This window comes from Nasonia vitripennis, chromosome 5 (genome assembly GCF_009193385.2).
Source record: "Nasonia vitripennis strain AsymCx chromosome 5, Nvit_psr_1.1, whole genome shotgun sequence".
Lineage (NCBI taxonomy): Eukaryota > Metazoa > Arthropoda > Insecta > Hymenoptera > Pteromalidae > Nasonia > Nasonia vitripennis.
Window position 1 is genome coordinate 21,608,963 of NC_045761.1, and position 20,545 is coordinate 21,629,507.

The window sequence follows — 20,545 nt, forward strand, 5'->3', positions numbered from 1 at the left end:
AACTCGACTTATAACTTCTCGGTTTCTCCTCGTCGAGGGTCTACTCGAGGTTCTGAGCAAGGGTCATCGGCCGGATATATTATATCGCCGCGCAATAAAGTCAACGCTCGGACTTTCGGGGAGTACTTAAGTACTGGCTGTTCCGGAAACGCCTGGCGATATATATTGCTGGTAGCACGTATTTTAACAGTAAACCCGACCTTGAGGACATATTGATATTGACCATGTACAATACACATGGATGCAGTTCGAACATTTCAATTATTTATTGTGTGAATTTTAAAGAGTCCACTTAACGCAATCGCTATTGAGTAATGACCACTTTTCTTAAAGTTATGGACCCAAAATCTTTATTCAGCAACGAATCTGTACACCTAACTTATTAACAACGAGACGCGAGACTTAAATGTTCAGCTTTAAAAAATAAAGCGGAACAAGTCTCAAAGTCGTTACGCTCTTACATTATACTTCCACGAACTCTCGTCGAGGCAAACATGGCGCACAGAAAGAGTTTACCGAGGACTTCACTCATCGTGTAGTATAGGTGCCGACGCAACTGGATACCTCAGCAAGTGGACCAGTTCTGGCTCGGTGAGCCCTTTGTCAGCGGAACACGCCTATATATTTAATCCTGTGTCGAGAACGAGACGTTGTGGGCGTATCAAGAGCAAGAGCTGACTTTTTTCACCTCCGTAAGTACGAGATTTGGAATATATAAATTCTCTGATTATTTTGTCGAATGAACTTTCCATACTTATAATTTGAGATTCTTTTGAAATCAGGGCAATCGTGTGATATGTACATTTTAAGTATAACGTGTTATATTCGCTTTTCGACAGATGACATTCACCAAGACAATTGCAGCAAAAAAAGAAGAAAAGATAAACGTCGATTACTTGCTTATTCTTAGACACTTGAATATATTTTTCAAGTTTATGATGATAACCGCTAATGACTTTTCTCGCTTAACGATAATGCAATTATATATTTAATCCAATGATTGTACATTGAAAATTATATCGTGCACGATATTTTGAAATAAAGTCTGTGTTATGCTCTAAACTTTATTGTACAATTATTGGCATTTTCTTAGCAGAGTTGTAATTATTTTACAATCCCATTTATTTTCAATTGACATCAGAAACGGCAATAAATCTCTGTGTAACGAATATAAGTGAATCAATTATACTCCCTTCAATCAATTCCGTCAGATCGGGTTTTAATTATAGCGAAAAGTTAAAACATGTATAAGAGAATTATTGATACATAAAGAATATACGGTTCATAACCAACACGTGGAAAGTTTCAAAAAATGCGCAAAAGTGTCAACTGATAGATATTTATATTTTTAGAACACGTACGTATAGAATCCGGAAGATCTATTTTTACGACTTATAAACTCAGGCAAAATATACAAAAATCATATCAACGCATATATAATAAATCTCGCAGAAAATAAGAATATGCGTCAAGCAATTATAAAATCGGTTACGTTATGACGTTATTACGTTTCCACTCCAGTCGCATATATAAGTCCTGCCGACACTGGCGACGTTTATATCGGCCTCCTCATGGGTGCGACAGTCGAGTAACCCCGAGGTTATCGTGCCCTTATCGTGGATATGCGCACCCCCGAGCCGGAAATATACTCTGAATATTTGTTGTCTTTAATTTTGATTTCGTTTCTCCGACTTCGATTAGACTTAAAATATAAGAAATTCGCAAAAATATTTTTTTTAATGTACGAAATCTACAAAAAAATACTATTAACGAATGATGGAAAAATTTTCTTTCATAGTTGCTATTTATTGAAATTAGTCACATTATTCATGCTGATCGAAGTTCCATTTCCATACAGGCAAATGTTTCTCCCGAATACAATTATCGCTTCACGCTTTTCACTTTCAGTCGCAAACTGTCACAATTATATAAAATCAAAGGCTGTCATTCTTTCTATTTATGTAACTTTTCCTTAAAACTCATGTATTTACTGCATATTTTTTAAAATTCTCTAGCACGATAAAGAAAAACTTTTCACTTAGAAATTTATTTTTTATTTCTGGAGTTTTCGAATCATTTCAAAAACACAAAATTAAAAAAGTGCTCAATAATTTTATCCATGGTAGATCGAGTTACTCGTTCTGATGAATTCAATAGTTTAAGTTTAAGGAATAGATTACAAGTTTGTATGCTAAATCGTATACTCATACTGGATTGCATGCAGTACAATATTTAATATATTTTGGATTTGTTTTAATGCAAAATAAATTATATTAATTTAATTTTATGTTTTTTTCTCAGTGTACAAAAAATGAATGCGTACATTAAAATTTCAAAATTTAAAATTGTTTCATCCCTCCAAATAGCAAGCTAAATTCATCATGCACCAGAACACCAAATTAAAGTCACCACAATTCAATTATACGCACTTAAAATTCGCTGTGCGTGATGTGTATATATATTTATACCGACGTTAGCATAGTATTTAATTACTCTATATTATTAACGTGTCTCTTTTTTTTAGTTTCATTACTTTGAAATACATTCGTTTTTACCGCCAACTTTTTACACGGTATGTAAACTTTTATCTGCCAAAGTATTTGTGTAAACTTCACGTTTACGCAAACTTGGCCTTTTTTCGCCCACGTCATTTTATTAAAATCAAAATCACAAAATATTCATTCAAATTACGAAATCGTGAACATAATTTGTTACTTGACCATTTCGGTTAACAGAAAATCGAATTTACTTTCACAAAAGAAATGGTCAGAACATTTTTCGCATTGAAATATTTAGAGCATTCTTTTTAAGAATATTTTTTCGCTAGTATACAGTTTAATCAGCTATACGTTGTTTTTAATTTTATTTACAAATATTAGCTATGCTACGAATGAATATCGATTTTCGCATCCTTCAAAGGACGATCTCTAACATAACAAATTCTCTTTAACTCACGGTTCTAATTTGTCACACCAAATATGCGTACATCGTTACTTTAGTTATTTAATGCGTATAGTACCAAAACCATATTTTAATAAGTCGAATAAGAATATCAAAACTTTAATTCTATACAAAGAATTTTTCAACCATTATGCAAAATAATGAATCATGTACAATAAGAACTGAAAATCTATCGCTGCAGTCTTTGTCTCGTGACCAGCTCCAAAAAAATTTTTGTTAGACGTTAATATTAATTACAATTCTATTACACACTATATAAATCCTTAATTCATTCGCAGCTTACAAAAATGAACGACGCTTACTCAAATACACGTACTTACACGCTTTTGCGCAGAAGTAATTAAAAATTCGCACACATACAACTATTTGCAAAAAGAAAATCGTAAGCGTATCTTATACATGCTTACAACGATAAAAATGCTTGATTTTTTAAATCTGTGGCAGGGCACTGTTTTTTATAGTTACATTTTTATTAGTATTATCTTTATAACAATACATTTCATGATTTTGTTATGCATTTATTTTGTTGCTTCTCTTGAAATTTAATATTTCTTAAAAAAAATCATATATAATAATCCAATAAATAGACCAATAATCGAAAAGAAATTATTCGTTACGTAATTTGGAATAACAATGACTAAAAATAATTTATTTTTATTATATATGATTTTTTTCAAGAAATCATTTCGTTTTCACACCTTTGACTTTTGCATCTTTCTCAGTTCGATGAAAGAATTGTGCTTCGAAAAGCCTCGGAACAGACGTATTCTTTTTTTATTTTCTTTTTCGTCTAAAACAAATTTACATCCAAATTCATTTCAGAATCAATCCATTATTACCGTATGCGCAGTGTACTTCAATCGTGCATTTGAAAGACTTATTATTTCTATTTGCTCCTTTGAATTTAACTCGACTTTAGAAATAAGTTCCAAATTTGTCGCACAGTTTTAACTTTATACAAAAATAATTTTTAGCTGTACGAAGAAATGTTGGGAATTTTCCTTTTAAACGCCAGAAAGAGGCCTCGATCGTTCGATTTAAACAAGATATGCGTGTAGGTGAGGATGAAAAAAAGAACAAGTATTTTAGTCACATTGAGACTGACCTGAATCGATAAATGCATATAATTTAGCATCAGTAAAGCTGCTCTTGTTTGTCGGTCAAAACAAATGAAAAATCATCAATTTTATGGAAAGACTGAATGAGCTACTTCTGTTACGAGAGCGATTCGAAATTAATAAGTTTATTAAAATATCACTGCGCAATAATATTCGATACTGTGCACTATACTAATACTTTTTTAAATAAATATAATTTCAACTTGAAAAAAACATATGAGCAAATAACTAATGGAAGCTCTCTAAACAAATGCTGCACCAAGATTATTTTCATTTTAAATCACATGACGTCTAAAATTGGACATAATCGACATCGGCCGTAATAATTTACAATTGGAAATTTACATCGCAAAGGTCGTTAAAAATTGTATCATATTAAATAATTGCCCTTTATTATTTATCGTATAAAATAAAAAAAAAAGATTAAATGAACGCCATTCAAATCCCATAACTGGAGTGCGTGACTGCGCACCAAACGCGTTTTACGTTATCGGTACTAAAAAATACAACCATATCAAGTACTTAGATTTACTTTTCCTATAGATAGAAGTGAATGTATGTATATGTATATTTTTCCTCAGTCCTTTTTTCAAGTAAATGTAGAAATAATATCTCGAAATTCCTTGCATACCTTACAAGTCGGTGGTTGTCAGTAATATACAAACCAGTTTATCCTAAGAGAATAAAAGTAAAAAAGAAAAAGGAAAAAAAGATTCGGAAACGTCTTCTAAATACGCGTAAATCGCAAAGTGGAGACAACTTTCGGACATATAGGATAAAGAAGTTGATTTTAGCAAAACTGATATACTATATGTACAAGGCCACAATTAACTGGAAAATTCATATGATTATCCTGGAACGTCGTCTCTCACACGCACTATATAGTACTCATGCTGCCAATTATTCGACTCATTGATTTTCGATGCATGCGCAGATGACTAAATTCAATATATGAAAACTATTATTGTAAAATAACTGTTTTGAAGCAATTATTTATGAACCGATTCCACAAATATAATAAACCATATCAATTCAAAAATCTGTACTTTTTATATACATAAATAGCTTTTTTTCATACTTCGAGAATACTGGACTATTAGTCATCCTTGCCTGTATTCAAAAGCCGCTAATGCATTCGCTCCCCGATCAAAGTAAACCGAGACGGATTCTGACTGGATATTTTTATGCGAGTTTATATCCATTTGGCATTCGTAAACCGATGTAATGTTTCGTATCGATGATATACAATTTGATTACATAGTCTTCAAAAGTTTTCTTTATCTATGAATAAATTCGATAATATAAGATCAATGGAAAAATAGATGCATATTCATTTTGATAGTGCCCATGAGTTTCAATAAATCCACATACAAAAATATTATTAGGTTAACTGAAGTTGATTCTTGAATATGATTTTGAGTATTTAATGCGAATCAGTTATCGGTAACTAATATACATAAATTTACATTTTGGATATATTTTCTCATGCAAACTACTGAAAACGCATTATATAAACGATTTTCTTGATTATTAAAAATTTAAATTGGCATGGAAAATGATACTCAAAGAAATTATAATTTGATTTAAAAAGTCGCACTATTTGTTTTGAATTAAAAAAAATTAAATATTTGAAACGCATCCTCATCAATTCCATATTTAACGGATATACCATGTGCAAAACATAAGTAAAATCTAAAGTGTATCAATAAAAAAAAAGTATCGAAACCAAAAACAGCAGGTTTAACATTCGCCCTGAAATTTGTAGTAATTTCACCTTTTAATTTCGGCTAATTCCAAGTAAATCCCATATCTTAACCTCTGTGAGCTTTATCGCCAAGCATCGAAGAGCATGTCGAGATCAGGAAAGCGAGTCGCAAAGCTTGGGTCGTTGGCAGCAGCAGAGCTGTCGTAGTCGGGCGGCCACGGCGCCCTCCGACAACGCTTGCGATCACCGCTCTTCGGCAGACTCGCCGAGCTGGCCAGATTCCTGTTGAGGTCGCACGATCTGATAGGTGATGAGGTATTCGGGATAGGCTTGCTCGCCACGGTAGACCACGTACTCGGGGAAGACAAGACCACCTTGCGATGGACGTCCCATAACGCTGTGGTGGCCTGGTGGTGCATGAGCCATCTTCATTGCTGAGAATTGCAGGAATGATTTGCCCAACGTTACCCGACAAAGTAGTAGGTGTCTACGCAGAATCATTAAATTATGAAATCATTCGTATACCAAAAAGAAAGTCTTAAATTTCACGCAACATTTACCTATGACAAATGTAACAGCTTCGATCTTTGTGCACAGGACAACCTGTACCTCCGCAGATTCCGTAGACATACTGGTTACTCTTGCTACTGTGCTCAGCGAAATAAATACCAGCTCCGAACATACCGCCAATGTAGGCATGCCGCTCGTCGAAGCCCTTCTGGACGATAGCATTGATGAATGGACTGCCGTGGAAGAGCATACGCTCGTTTGCCAGTGACGTAGCCGAGCATGTATTGACTCGACTCGTTGAACTTGGAGACGTCGGAGCAGTCGTCGCACCAACCTCCTCTGCTACCTCTTGACGGCGATGAGCGTAGCGCTCCCAAAGTTTACGATTTTGCACTTTTTGTATCTGAAATTAAATGCGTAACTTTTATCAGTTTCCCTGTATTCATTTACTATTATTAATTTAATTCTAAGATTGAGTAGTAAATCAAGTTCTGACGACAAAAATTTCATTATACTTACTCTAACGATATTGTACCGCGAGAAGATTCCACCCGAGTGTCCATTATCTCTGTGTTCTCTAATGGTACTCTGCATTTCCTCTTCAACAGCCAGAAATTCCTTATCTTCAGCTAGCAAATCAACGAGTAGCGTTCCTGGATTAATCGTTGGCTGCCATATTGATCCAGCGGCCGAATTCAAAAGCTTGTCCATGCCTTTGATGAGCTTATGCCTGTAACCGTAAGCGGATACGCCAACTTGCTTCAGATCCTCGTGACCCATTTCGGCAAGAATATCCAGAGTGATCTGTTCGCGTTCGAAGAGCTCTAGTAGGTGCTCGAGACCTAGGCTCTGCAGGAAATTGCTGATGTTGGTGATGGCACCACTGGCAGATCCGGAGCCGCTTCTTTCGCTACACGATTCCTTGGACTCGCTTCCTCGCTCGGAATTGCAATGCTGTTGAGGTTGATCAACACCAGAGCCGATCGGACTTATGCAGGAGCTTGGTCTAGCCAAAGGCACGCACAACGTCATCGCTAAGCCTGAAGGCATTATCACGGTTTCTTGGGCGAGCGATGGTGGCGGAGACACTGGGACTGAAAGAATTTCATTTTCACTTATAAGCTCCAAAGGATATTTAAGATTTAAAAAATAATACAAAAAATACATACGATGATGCTCACCGGCAGTGCTGCTAGGTGATCTACTAGAAGTGCTGGTGTTCATGGTCATAGGTGGTATGGAAGTAACAACTTGCTGAGATGCCATGGCGTCCTGCAGGAGGCTTCTAACATCATCAGCACTGGCCAAATCCACTGGGCTTTGACCTTCCTGGTTCTTAAGGAACGGGTCAGCACCATGAGCTAGCAACAGTGCACACAACTGAGTGCGACCCTTTTGTGCAGCCTCGTGCAGAGGAGTGAAACCCCATTTGTCCGTTGCATTCACCACCGTGCTATATTTGATGAGAAGAGCAGCGATGTCTAGATGACCATAGCTCGAGGCGTTGTGCAGCGGGATCAGTCCGCCCTTGTCCTGTGCATTTACGTCTGCACCACGTTCGAGTAGGAACTCAGCAACCTCAAGGTTGTTATATCCAGCTAAAATATTTGCAAGATATATTTCAGATACTTTTCATTAGAATTCAGGCATTATTAAACTTTTGATATTATTATACGTGTTACACACCGGCCAGATGAAGAGGCGTACTATTCCTTCCCTGAGCATCTCTGCAGTTAATATTATCCTGCGTAACGAGCCTCTGTACCCTGGCCAGATTTCCTTTCTTAGCCGCATCGAGCAACGCGCTGTTGCCTCTGAGGAGATCCGCGACATCCTGGTCACCGTCGCGTACTAAATCGAGAGGTGTCGCACCGTCGCGGTTTTTCTTGGTAGCGTCAGCGCCGTGGTGCAATAGAAGTCGAACGATTTCGCACTTGCCCTTGGCCGCGGCTTCGTGCAGTGGAGTAAACTTCCAGAGGTCGGCTACATTTACTGAGGCGCCGTGCTTCACCAACAACTCGGTCACCTCGTAGTGACCGTAGGAACATGCGTTATGCAGTGGTACTAAACCCCTGCAATAATAAATAGATACAATCAATAGTTGTTCTAAAAATTAATGTAATAGCTGTATAAATTAAAAAATATGTAGTATACCCTTTATCCTTTGCATGAACATCGGCGCCATGAGCCAAAAGGTACTCCACGACGGGAACTCTGTTGTAACCGGCAGCGAAGTGCAAGGGAGTTGAGTGCCTTCCATCCAAATCTCGGCAGTTAACGGAATGCGGGTTAGCCTGGAGGATTCGCTCGACAGCCGTCAGGTCACCCGATTTACTGGCTTCCAGTAGCTGAGCTTCGGCATCTTCGGATCCATTTGGCGGATCTGAAACGAAAAATGTTGATATTGAGTAAAAAGTTAAAGAGTATCAAAATATAAATTGATCAAGTATACTCTGAATGCAAAATTTTAATTTTTTAATCGTGAAACACATGGTTTTTTGTTATCTAGAGAAACTAGAGTGCGTTTCAAGCTTCCTGTCGGACTTTTCTGAGACTCTCTTAAGCAATATCAGAGCATTCTTAGAAGACCTTTAGTTCATCAAAGACTTGCCAACATTTAAAAATAAACTTTAATGAACGGATTTCTGCAATACTTGAATAAGAGAGCAGATAACGATTTTAATATTGCGGTTGCAAGCATAATTATGTATATTAGTTACTCAAAAAAAATATGGCTATAATAAATAATAACTTCTTTCTATATTTAAATTTTGTTGGTTAATACAATTTAATAGACGCGTTTGAAATTTTTTTTCATGCATTCTTGTCTAACTTTTTTTTCTTTAAAGAATTGGAGAAAAAATGTATTTAAAAACCGTACCTTGCAGAATTTTAAGGACGTTTTCTGTAGCGACTTGCGCGGCCGTATAGCCTTGAAGCGACACTATCGACTGGTCGACGTTATACGATAGAAGGATTCTGCACGCTTGAATATTGTCTTCTCGAGCGCACCTGAAAGATAAAAATACATCAAAAATAAGAATAAAAGACAATGCACGTTCCACTAAAATAACTCGCCCGCGTCAATACTCAAAACTGCGAGGTACAAACAAATTTTCTTCGAGGTAGAGTTTAACGTGCTTTAGTAATAAATCAGCTTATTATCAATTGTACAATTAGATTAATAAAGTATAACAAAACGAGAAACACACCTGTGGAGTGCCGTCTGTCCAAGGCCGTCGAGTGCGTTGACCTTGGCGTTGTGCGCCAACAGCACGTCCATGACGTCGTAGTGTGAGTGATCAGTGGCTACATGCAGAGGAGTTAGGAAGTCCTTGTTCTTCTCGTTGAGCGCGACATTCTTCCGTATGAGCATCTCAACGATCTGTTTACGCTTCGGGTAGGGGGACGCGGCCGCACAATGCAGCGGCGTGTCCCCCGAGTAGGGATGCTTGAAGTTCGCCACCTCTGGAGACAGGTACTTTTTCAGCTTCGCCGGATCGGCCTGCCTGCAGGCGTCCAGTAGACAGTGGCCTTTGTACTCATCTGTAACGTGGATCATTAATTATAGTTTTATAATTCTATCTACAATCGATTAGACAGACAATTCAATATGGAAGAACGAATATGAATACGAATAAGTTAAACTGGCACTCGATCGACTCACATGCTAATCTCTCCTGGAGCTCCAGCGTTGGTGCCACGTCAATAGCACTCTTGCTGTGACAGTTTAGCTGAGTAGGATCGGCGCCCTCGCTCAGTAGCAACGAGCACACTTCAGCCCTTGACTTGCTGGCCGCCTCGTGCAGCGGAGTAAAGGCCCATAGGTCACTAGCGTTCACCGCCGCCCCATGCTTCAGAAGTGCTTCGGTGACTTCAAAATGACCGTATGAGCAGGCGTTGTGCAGCGGTACTAGACCCCTGGAATGATCATGTGAATTGTTAGATTTATTTTTTTTCTATTAAATCTATGCATTTTTAGCGTCTGCTTACCCTTTATCTTTGGCATGCACATCTGCACCATTTTGTAACAAAATTTGGACGATTCTGGATCGATTATAACCGGCTGCTAAGTGCAGAGGGGTCGATCTGCGTCCATCACTAGCGTGGCAGTTTACGTTAAGAGGATTCAGAAGTTGAAGAAGACGTTCCTCGTTCCCTGAGCGTGCAGCCTCCAGCAACTCGTCCTTTTTGTATTCTCCAGTCAGGACTGGCTTTGTTGCTGTATCTGCTAATTCCAAGGCAGTTTTACCTTCGGTATTCCTAATATTTGGATCTGCTCCGTGTTGCAGTAATGCTATGCATACGTCTATCTTACCCTGTAATGCAAATGTTTTTATAATGATTATTATTCCAATAAAATAAATTCATAATATTATTGGCAATTCAGTTTAATTTACCTTAATAGCTGCCTCGTGTAATGGAGTATAATTCCAGTTATCCCTTGTGTTGGGATTAGCTCCAGCTTCTAATAAAAGTCTTACAACATCTGAATGACCAAAGGAACAGGCATTATGCAGAGGATGTAAGCCACCATCGTCGCGTGCCTGAATAGATGCTCCAGCCAGGAGTAGATACTCGACAACGTCCCGTCTACCGTAACCTGAAAATACATCAAATTGTAAGAAATATAAATTCAACAGAGAGAAAAAGTAGTTACAGCTTTGTAAATATTAGAAAACTTATAACATAAAAAAAAGAGTCCCTTCGTTATCTTTTTATATCTATTCCCTGATAAAATAAAACAAAATTGAATGTAAAATTGAGTCCAATTACTTTAAAAAAAGCAACACCCGGCAACTGCAAGCATTAAAAAAAAAGCACACTGCACCAACACTTATCATACAAACTAATCTCTCTGAATCTCAACTATTTCACAAATAACAAGATAACGTTACACGCACCCTAGCACCAAGTAACCCCAACGCCGAGCACTGCTCTAAAAACTTGTCCACCTAAAAAACCAAAAGAAAGAAGGACACTGATTTCTCAAGCTTCCTCAATTTCGCAACTCTCAATCTCCAAAATACACTGCACACTGATTACAACACTATAATGACGTTTTCCACAAGCAACCCATTACCCAGCAACAATTGCCCAAGTCTCAGCCCATATCCACTTGCTCCAAGCAGATCCACCCTAGCAACAACAAGTCACAAGCCACAGGTAAACACGTAAAGTCGAGCGTTCGATCCCACCAGGTGTCTTGCTCGAAAACGAAGAAAAAGCAAGCCCCATAGCCAGAAGTGAAACGAGTATAGAGAAGAAGAAGAGGAATAAAGAAAGAGAAGAGTGCAACATATATACGGACCAGCTGCAAAGTGCAGAGGAGTGGACTTGCGTCCGGCGGTGTCCCGAGCGTTGACCGTCTTGGGGGTGACGAGCTTCTTGACTCGCGCGAGATCACCGGTTTTACAGGCCTCGAAGAGCTCGCGCAACGGGTCCTGAGTCGGGCCACCCGGGCCGAGAGAGTCCGCCGAAGTCAACACCGACCGTCGTCCTGCCATCTCACACCGCCATTTTCACGCGACTACTCGCTCGCTCGCGCTCGTGCATGTATGTGCAGCTATCGCACTATCGTCTCTCGTTGTCTCGTTTCGCCTTTCTCTTCTCTCCTATCCTATGTATCTCTCTCTCTCTCTCTCTCTCTCTCTCGCTCTTCCTCTCTGTACCTGGGGGATATTACTTATGTGTGCGCGATATGGGAGAGAACGTTGTTGTTGTCTTTCTCGCTCTTCTTCGCGGGCGCCTCTACTGGACGGATTTTTGCCATGTAGTTCTGTAATACTGGTGCAGCCTCTGTTGTCTACCGCAGAGAAAGGGGTGTACACGGAGCTTTTCGTGATTACAGACTGTAGGTGATTTTTTACTTGTTTCTGAATTTTTTTCTCAGTCGTACCATAGCGTCGATCATCATTTGCGCTAAATTTGTTTGTATTTTGAACTGAGAGGTCTTGGTTACGTTGAACGAGGTTGATTGTACCGTTACTTTCGATGAGAACTTTTTTGCACTGAAAGTTTCAAATATATATATATCACCGATACTACACCCGATCCGGCCGCGGCAAAACAAGTATTTCTCTCTCTCTCTCTCTCTCTCTCTCTCTCTCTCTCTCTCTCTCTCTCTCTCTCTCTCTCTCTCTCTCTCCTCCACTTGTGTCTGTCGATGAGTTTTCCTCTCTTATACCTAGTCGGATTTTGCTCGTTAGCGCAATTACGCGCCGTCGAACAGTCTTTTAAATAAGTAATGCAAATGGCTCCTTAGTTGCTCCGAGAAAAGCTTTTGTTCCGAGCTATCTTGGCTTTCTCGTGGGTTGAGAACGAGAGGTATATATGTGTGCGGGCGTTTGTTTGGAGTTATTGTTTGCGATGTTGTTTGGGTTGAAAGCGTTAATTTTTACTGGTTCGTTTGCTTAGCTCAAACTGATTGTGCGCAACTGGATGCTTGCAAATAGACGCGGTTTTTCATGTAAACAATAGCTGGTTTTCTCCGAGACTTAACCTATTTTTTCGATTGCTCCGAAATTCATTTTGGAGTAAACTTTATGTTATTAACAACGGACATTCATTCTGAAGATTAAAAAATTCTAAACACTTTTTATTTATGATGATTTCAGTCACAATCTATTTAAAACAAACAAACTACTATTGACATCTTTAACATTATTCTGATTTATTGAATAATTTATTTTTTATACATAGGATTCATCGAAGATGGCAGAAAAACCAAAATTACCGAGTCACGTTAAACATGTACCAAAAGATGCCCAGGTTATTGTATCAATTATGAAAGATATGGGAATAACTGACTACGAACCAAAAGTAATCAACCAACTGTTGGAATTCACATACCGTACGTACAGATAATCTCAAACTGATGAATATTTATAAGACATATTTTATATTGAGCATTTTTTCCATAGGCTACGTCACATGCATCCTTGACGATAGCAAAATCTATGCCAATCACAGCAAAAAGAAATTCATTGACTTAGAAGATGTGAGACTTGCAGTGAAATTGCAGCTTGATCGTACTTTTACAAATCCACCTCCAAGAGATGTTCTGATCGAAGTGGCTAAAGCCAAAAACAGCATCCCATTACCATTTGTGAAGCCAAACAATGGACTTCGATTGCCACCTGATCGCTATTGCTTAAATGGAACAAATTACAAACTCAAATCTCCAGTAAAAAAATCTGGAAAGGTAGGATTTGGAAATGCAGGCAGCTTTGGAAGTCAATCAAGAGGAAGAATGGAGCACAAAGGATACTCCATAGTCAAGAGACCAGGAACATTGGCAACAGTTGCAAGGACACAGACCATTTCTATGTCCAAACCAGTATATAAATTTTCTACAGGTTCTTTTTTGTCCTCAAACCATTTTATATCACTTCATCCAATTACTAATCAAACAAAATAATCTGCTTTTAGACCAAAAAAGAAGCTCTCATTACATTCATTGACACTACAAAATTGGCGAAAAGACTAATTTCCTGCTTTGTGTGTATTTTAGGTACCACAGCTAATTCAGTGAAATCTCAGCCATCGGTACAGACTCCTATGCAAGTCACAATATCCGAACAAAACCAATCATCCATTAAGACAGAACCTGAAGACCCCATCAAAACAAAGAAGGAAGAAGAGAACTATGACGTTACTTAGTTCGTTATATATATTTCCGTTTGAGAAAATGCACAATTATTTTCGAGGACAGTACACTGAAATTTCGAATCCTCTACAATTCGTTTTTTTTTTATTTGTACAAAAGAGTTGCTAGTTATTCTAAATGAAATTAGCGAATTTTCAAAGTATTATTTTCTACCTAATTGTATTATATTTATAAATGAATTGTTGCAACTTGCAAAAATGACAACAAAGCTATTGCTGTGTAAAAAGCAATTTACTGCTTCTACGTTTTAGTAGAGATTGAAAAATGTTTTCTTCTTCTAAATCACCAAATAACTTATATATACACACACGCCTGCTAATACTCATTCAAGTGCTTCTTTACAAGCACTGTATCATGCGTAATATTCATTCATTATATTTCTAAGAGAATTTCAGTGTACTCGCGTGGCGCTTACGAATGTAAGGAAAGCTATATCTGTAATTAACTCCGACATTCAAAAATAAATCGATCTTTATTAAAGATACTATACTTATACAAAATTTGCACGTCCGTAAAATGAGGTCAGCCTTCCGGGGTATCGCTTTCGTGTTCTTCCTTTTCTTCAGAAGCTTCGTCCTGCTCTTGTGTTTCGTTCTCTTCCGGCCTGACGTTCTCACCTTCCACCTCGACGGATTCAACCTCCTCCTTCTCCTCCTCCTCTTCTTCTTCCTCCTCTTGTACCGGTTTCATTGGACCCGTCTGTTCCTCTTCGAGAGATGCGGGCTTTGCCAGCGATACTTCATCCGCCATCGATTCCTCCAGCGATTTGAGAGATTCCTCTAGTTTCAGGAATTCCGTCTCTTCGCTCTCTTCGTATTCGATCTCCGCATCTTGTTCTTCGTAGATTTCGTATTCAACCGAGAAATCGGTCTCTCCAGCTGATATCGCGTCCTTCTTTTCTGCAGATTCTTCGGGCTTTTTTTTGCGACAGACGTGGTTCGTTGGTAAAAATATTTTCAACTTTTGCGGAATGTCTTTGTCTTCGTAAATCCTTGAGAAAAGATTTATTATATTAAAAAAAAAAATGGCTCATTTATAAACAAATGTAAATTTTTGTATACCTATCGCAGAAGTAAATTACGCGAACTCTGCAGTTCGCGTGGATCTGTATCCTCGTGGTTTCCACGTAGCCTGTTTTATATGCTTTGCGAGTGATGTCGGAGAGGTCGAAGTATATTTCGTTCCAGCCGGGATGAAGGCACAGTGGCATCGATGTGCAGAAGTGGTGGATTCGATTCATCTTCTGGAAGTTGCTCATGCGGAACCTGCGGTGCACGTTTCTGTCGTCGAGGACCTGCGCTTTTTTAAATCGACGCGTATTTCAAGTCGACAAAATAATTTGAACACGCGAAATAAGTTTATTATTGAAAAAATGTAAACACTTTTATCGGTTCGTAAATCAGAGCATATACCGTAATCTCAAAAGTGAAGTACTTCTTCATGCTCTTGATGATCATGACAAGATAGGGCATGTGTATGCCAAGTGAGCCCTTCGGGTCTTTAGGACAGTAAAGATAGCAGGTCGAGACGTTTGTACCCGAAAGCTCGAGAGCTAAAGCTCGGACCTGCTCGTCCGTCACCCGACGCACGCAACCGTTCTGCACCTTTAATTTTACGTAACAGATACATTTTTTTAAAATTTGTATTTTTATTAAGCGCGCGTTAACTAAAATATAATTGGGTTTCAGGCAACCTTCATGTCCCATAATTCCAAGGGAGAAGAACCGAAGCTCTGCAACACGGGAATAAAACCGCATTGCCGCATACCACGAAACATGCCAGCTTTTCTCGCTAAACGGCCGCGTCGAGGTTACTATTTTTCTTGGTTTGACGAACAACAACAATTTGTAGTCGCGATAAATAGCTAACGTCAAGTTTTAGTCAACTATAAACAATACTGCGTGTTCCAACTTTCCTTGATAAAAGTAAGTATATGATGATTTTGATTAAAAATGGTATATATAAGTATGCACATCCCAATGACCCAATTACGGCAACTTTTGTGCTTGCATTGACTGCCGTAATTTAAAAAATATATTATGCATGAACAATAATATCCGGAACGTTGAATAGACGTCAATTCGATATAGATTGTGCCATACGCTTGGCTTCCGATTCGTATATAAAAGCGCTATTTAGTCTGTTATTGAATATCGTTAATAATTTAATCGGTATAGTTGAATCAATATTTTTATGCAGATATTATTTGAAGAATATGAAATTGAATAGAAAAAAATACATAAATATTTTATCACATAAAATAAATTAAAAATAAACAGTATATAAACACTCAGTAAATCTCATTACAAATGCACACATGAATATTTTGTTTCTTAAAATATGATTTCTTCACAGTTATAGTTTAATTGGAACTTGTTAGGAGATCGGGCAGACACAGTTTAACACTAGCACCTGCACTTATAGCGTAATAATATGCATTAAGCCAATATGTGATTTTTCTCAATCCTTTTCCATAATTTTTGAACTCCTCAGTGTGCTAAAAAGATTTTTTGTTAATTCATAAGTAATTCATGATGTTTAAAAAAACAATTGTATACTAACTTGAAACCACCTTCCTACTTCGTTACGATATTCGAAAGTTTTTTCTACACGAGAATCACGCATGATATATTCTTTAACGCATCCATCATCTAGTTTGGTTCCCCACAATTCAAAAGCACAAGTAAATTTGGTTCTTAATACATCAGTCGATCTGTGTTTCTCACAACAGTACCACACATTCACCTACAGAATAATAAACCTTCAGTTTATAACTTTTTTGCACTTCATTATTCAAACAATAATAATAATTTAATTTCTTACAGACCTTAATAATTGGTTGGAGATCATCTAATATCTTTTCTGTAAAACCTTCTTTTAATAAATCTATATGATACTCTCTTTCTGATGGTAAATACTTAGTGTATTCAGGTGATATAGTGCACCAAATTTTTCCATTTACTACAAGATCCTCAGGAAATGATGTGATATTGAAACATGGTGGATTTTCATTTATGTATTGTGGATTTCATTTACTTTATCTGATAGTAAAAGATTTCTGTTAAAAAGTTTCTTTTCACATAAAAGATAATATGAAAGCCAATTTATTTCTTCTTTGAAATAAAATGATTCACCAGAAATTAATTCTACTTTTTTTCTCCATATGTATTCTTTGATTAGTTCATTCAATTTTTTACAAACCAAGTGACATACAATCAATTCTTTAGGCTTCAAAAAACAAAAAATTTTTGATAATAATTCATAAGGGATGTAATGTTCTTGAATGACAAAACCATTTATGTCAGCATTTTCAGATGTGGTAGGTTCTCTGAGTAATATGTTTCCGATTTTCTTCTCAATTTCCATTCTGTATGTTGTAAATATACTTCTTGTTGATATGCTTGAACTAGCAAATTTAACTTGTTGAATATTAAATATTCATTAATACACAATTGTTTTAAGTGATACTGTGATTGTCTTATATAATAATAAGTTAAAGCCACTTGAGTACACATCAATTTTTTAATACTTAGTTTTCAAAGTAACCAGAATGTAATTAATAATCAAGTAAAATATTTTTTTATGCAATTTTTTGTCTGCTATAATTGATGCAATCAAAATAAATTATTTTAGTTGATGCTAATTAGTAGATACCAAATTAATATTGCTGAAAATTCGTACTGTATATATCTATCAATACTATATATATGTACCTAATAATATTTAGAATACATTTCTAAACGGACAGCTCAAAACTAACCTTTATACCAATATGTTTTTAAGCATTTAATGCGCAGTGTATACCTATACATAAACTAAATTTATTTTGAGTCATTGATAAGTCATAGAATATGAATATATATTCTTGTACTCATCTTCTCCCGACTCCCAGTCCCATCTCCCGCATATTCCACCAATTGATGTATTTTTATTTAATATGATGGTTATCTGAGTTCCAATTTTTGCTACCTCAATCTTTGGTTCCAATATAGAAATATTAAGTCCTTTGATTTCTCAAGGAAACTTAAGTTATACAACAATTTTCGGATGATATAATTTTTCAAATTTAAATCAAACGTTTTCTTTCACCTAATTAAAAAAAGTAAATTATTAAATTATTATAATACATTAGTTTTCTATTTACACTTTTAAATACACGTGCGATCCCGCGCCACGTTGTCTAAGTTATGTCACTGTGCTTGTGTTCCTAAAGACATCATAAACGTGAGTCGGCAACACGTCACGACGGCAAATGACAACACATGCAGATGCAGTTGTCCATAGATTGTCGTCGGCGTTGTATGTAAATAGGCCGTGAGCTGTCGTAAAGCGTTGTAATTCTTTTGTAATGTGACATTGTAGTAAGTTAAAAATGAGTTTTTGACTAAAAAGTTGTTGCGAAAGCGTCAATCTACATAACTTATTAATACAGTTTATCCCGTGAGGTTAGTTTTTCAAAATAATTAGAAAATCAGTTTCTAACCTAAAAATGCGGTCACTTGTTTGCATTGTTGTTGTGCTTGACTAAGTAATAACTTTTTATTTTATTTTTCAGAGGGAAAATTAGCTCCTTGCAATATTTTTCCTTTCACAATGGCAGACAAGACTAAAAATTCAGGACATGTCAAACATGTTCCAAAGGATGCACAGGTCATTGTGTCAATAATGAAGGATATGGGGATTGCAGACTACGAGCCTAAAGTCATCAACCAATTGTTGGAATTCACATATCGTATGTATTATGAATTGTACTAAAAACTGTACTAATGCATTTTTGTGTATTAAAAGTTTTAATTTCTGTTATTAGGGTACGTTACTTGTATACTAGATGATAGCAAGGTTTATGCTAATCACAGTAAGAAGAAGTTTATAGATTTAGATGATGTTCGTCTGGCAGTTAAGATGGAACTGGAGAAGTCTTTTACAAATCCTCCACCAAGAGAAGTATTATTAGATGTTGCTAAGGTTAAGAATAGTGTTCCTCTACCGTTTGTAAAGCCAAGTTATGGACTTCGTTTACCGCCAGATCGTTACTGTTTAAATGGCACTAACTACAAACTTAAACCCCCACCTAAGAAGACTGGAAAATTAAGTTTGGCAGGCAGCAGGATGAATTCACCAGGCTATTCTATAGTAAAGAGGCCTGGTACATTAACTACTATTTCAAGAACGCAAAGTATTTCCATACCAAAGCCAGTCTTCAAAGTTTCAAGTATGAAAACCTCTTAATTCATTTAGTAATCAATTAGTATAAAAATATGTTATGCTAATATGAAATTTTTCTATTTCTTTAGATAGTACAAGTTTGGTGAAGCCGCAATTACAAATGAAACCAAAGATGCCTCTTACAACTGATCAAGCACAACTTCCACAATCGATAATAAAATCGAATACCGAAGAATCCTTCAAAAGAAAAAGAGAGGATGATGATTCTGACGTTTATTGACTCACTTAATTTAATTACAAAAAAAAAAATTAAGAAACATATTATTGAGTCATGTGTGTTCGCAATTTTGCAATTTCTATGCAATATTCTGCATATTGTTGTAGTATAAGTTCTATTTGAAAATGAAACTACTTAACATTTATACAGAAATTTTTTAGGAACAAGTGTCAACAACAAATGTTGAAAACAAAAGCATCATTTATGTCTTACGTTCTATCGTCTTAAAATCTTCTCTATTAGAATTTAGTTATGAAAAGATTATTATGCAATATATTTTTGAGTCGTGTGTGTTTGCAATTTTGCAATTTCTATGCAATATTTCGCACGTTGTTGTAGCATAAGAAAGTAAGAATGATGTTCTATTTGAAAATAAAAACTGTTTAACATTTATACGTAAATTTTTTAGAAATAAATGTTTATTAAAAAACAGAAGCAGGCCTTATGCTCTACCTCTTATTAGCTATGAAACAAACTTTTTACATCATCGAAAACGTCGTACACTATTCAATTTAGATAAACAAACAATTTTTTTTCATCCTCTTGTTAACGCTGCATCTTATTTCACGATGAGAAATCTTATCCGTTGATTGTAAAGAGTAGCTCCAGTCTGATGCCGTCGATGGCTTGCATCTTCATCGCTATAATATGATTGATTTCGCGATTGATTTGTGCTGCGAAGCGACGCTTCTTTCGAGTAAGCCGACGCCGACAAATTACGTCGCTGCAAGGAAAAAAAGGTTTAGAAATGCGGCAAATGAAGTAAATACAGCTTAGAGTCTAATTTATTTATCAAAATTTTAAAAATGTTTTTGAAAGTGCGTTTCATTGTATAATTTTAAACTTTTTAAATTTCAAATAACGAAGAAGACTTGGACTCGCTCCGCGTCGCTTTTCGGAAATCCTAACGAAGTTAACGTCAATCGACTAAGAACATTAGGACGCACTTCGTTTATTTTCGGAGAATTTTCTTATATCTCCGCGTTCATTCTCAGAATAAAATGCCGATCCAAATTGAATTTTTTCATAGATAAATAATTGTAACCAAACGTTCTATCTCTCGCAAAATTTAACACAAAGCGCGATAAGCAGCCTACATTATCTACCCTCAGAGCAAGTAAAGTAAAAAACAGGAAACC

General features: G+C 36.6%; 4 protein-coding genes and 1 long non-coding RNA gene across 10 annotated transcripts; 2 read left to right on the top strand and 3 right to left on the bottom strand.

Annotated features, from left to right (window-relative positions):
• Window positions 1–1,785: 1,785 nt before the first annotated feature.
• On the bottom strand, window positions 1,786–11,884 carry LOC100124046 (poly [ADP-ribose] polymerase tankyrase). 2 transcript variants are annotated; one of them, XM_008209260.4, is made up of 12 exons: window positions 11,606–11,884; window positions 10,695–10,897; window positions 10,288–10,613; window positions 9,962–10,215; window positions 9,507–9,840; window positions 9,176–9,306; window positions 8,449–8,677; window positions 7,981–8,366; window positions 7,476–7,892; window positions 6,814–7,388; window positions 6,345–6,697; window positions 1,786–6,271 (listed from the first exon to the last, which is right to left on the bottom strand). In XM_008209260.4, the coding sequence occupies exons 1-12, from the start codon at window positions 11,799–11,801 to the stop codon at window positions 6,028–6,030; spliced, it is 3,648 nt and encodes a 1,215-aa protein (XP_008207482.1). In that variant the 5' UTR covers window positions 11,802–11,884; the 3' UTR covers window positions 1,786–6,027. The 2 variants fall into 2 exon arrangements, with proteins under 2 accessions (XP_008207482.1, XP_008207481.1); XM_008209259.4 differs by having other exon boundaries at window positions 7,464–7,892.
• On the top strand, window positions 11,444–14,448 carry LOC100679296 (transcription initiation factor TFIID subunit 9). Of its 4 annotated transcripts, none has more exons than XM_032601032.1 (4): window positions 11,444–11,850; window positions 12,997–13,147; window positions 13,218–13,652; window positions 13,808–14,448. In XM_032601032.1, the coding sequence occupies exons 2-4, from the start codon at window positions 13,009–13,011 to the stop codon at window positions 13,954–13,956; spliced, it is 723 nt and encodes a 240-aa protein (XP_032456923.1). In that variant the 5' UTR covers window positions 11,444–11,850; window positions 12,997–13,008; the 3' UTR covers window positions 13,957–14,448. The 4 variants fall into 4 exon arrangements, with proteins under 4 accessions (XP_032456923.1, XP_003426480.1, XP_003426479.1 ...); XM_003426432.3 differs by lacking the exon at window positions 11,444–11,850 and adding an exon at window positions 12,019–12,148 and having other exon boundaries at window positions 13,808–14,447; XM_003426431.5 differs by lacking the exon at window positions 11,444–11,850 and adding an exon at window positions 12,349–12,621.
• On the bottom strand, window positions 14,417–15,810 carry LOC103316258 (cilia- and flagella-associated protein 20-like). Its single transcript, XM_008209268.4, has 4 exons — window positions 15,657–15,810; window positions 15,376–15,567; window positions 15,025–15,257; window positions 14,417–14,954 (listed from the first exon to the last, which is right to left on the bottom strand). The coding sequence occupies exons 1-4, from the start codon at window positions 15,738–15,740 to the stop codon at window positions 14,486–14,488; spliced, it is 978 nt and encodes a 325-aa protein (XP_008207490.1). The 5' UTR covers window positions 15,741–15,810; the 3' UTR covers window positions 14,417–14,485.
• Window positions 15,811–16,249: 439 nt separating this feature from the next.
• On the bottom strand, window positions 16,250–18,191 carry LOC107981113. Its single transcript, XR_001729176.2, has 3 exons — window positions 16,791–18,191; window positions 16,526–16,708; window positions 16,250–16,460 (listed from the first exon to the last, which is right to left on the bottom strand). It is a non-coding gene; the product is annotated as an uncharacterized LOC107981113 (long non-coding RNA).
• An 11-nt stretch (window positions 18,192–18,202) lies between these two features.
• LOC100115221 (transcription initiation factor TFIID subunit 9) lies at window positions 18,203–19,841 on the top strand. Of its 2 annotated transcripts, none has more exons than XM_001608203.6 (4): window positions 18,203–18,408; window positions 18,519–18,695; window positions 18,771–19,175; window positions 19,258–19,841. In XM_001608203.6, exons 2-4 carry the CDS (start codon window positions 18,557–18,559, stop codon window positions 19,407–19,409), a joined length of 696 nt encoding a protein of 231 aa, XP_001608253.1. In that variant the 5' UTR covers window positions 18,203–18,408; window positions 18,519–18,556; the 3' UTR covers window positions 19,410–19,841. The 2 variants fall into 2 exon arrangements, with proteins under 2 accessions (XP_001608253.1, XP_008207476.1); XM_008209254.4 differs by having other exon boundaries at window positions 18,235–18,324.
• Window positions 19,842–20,545: the final 704 nt, after the last annotated feature.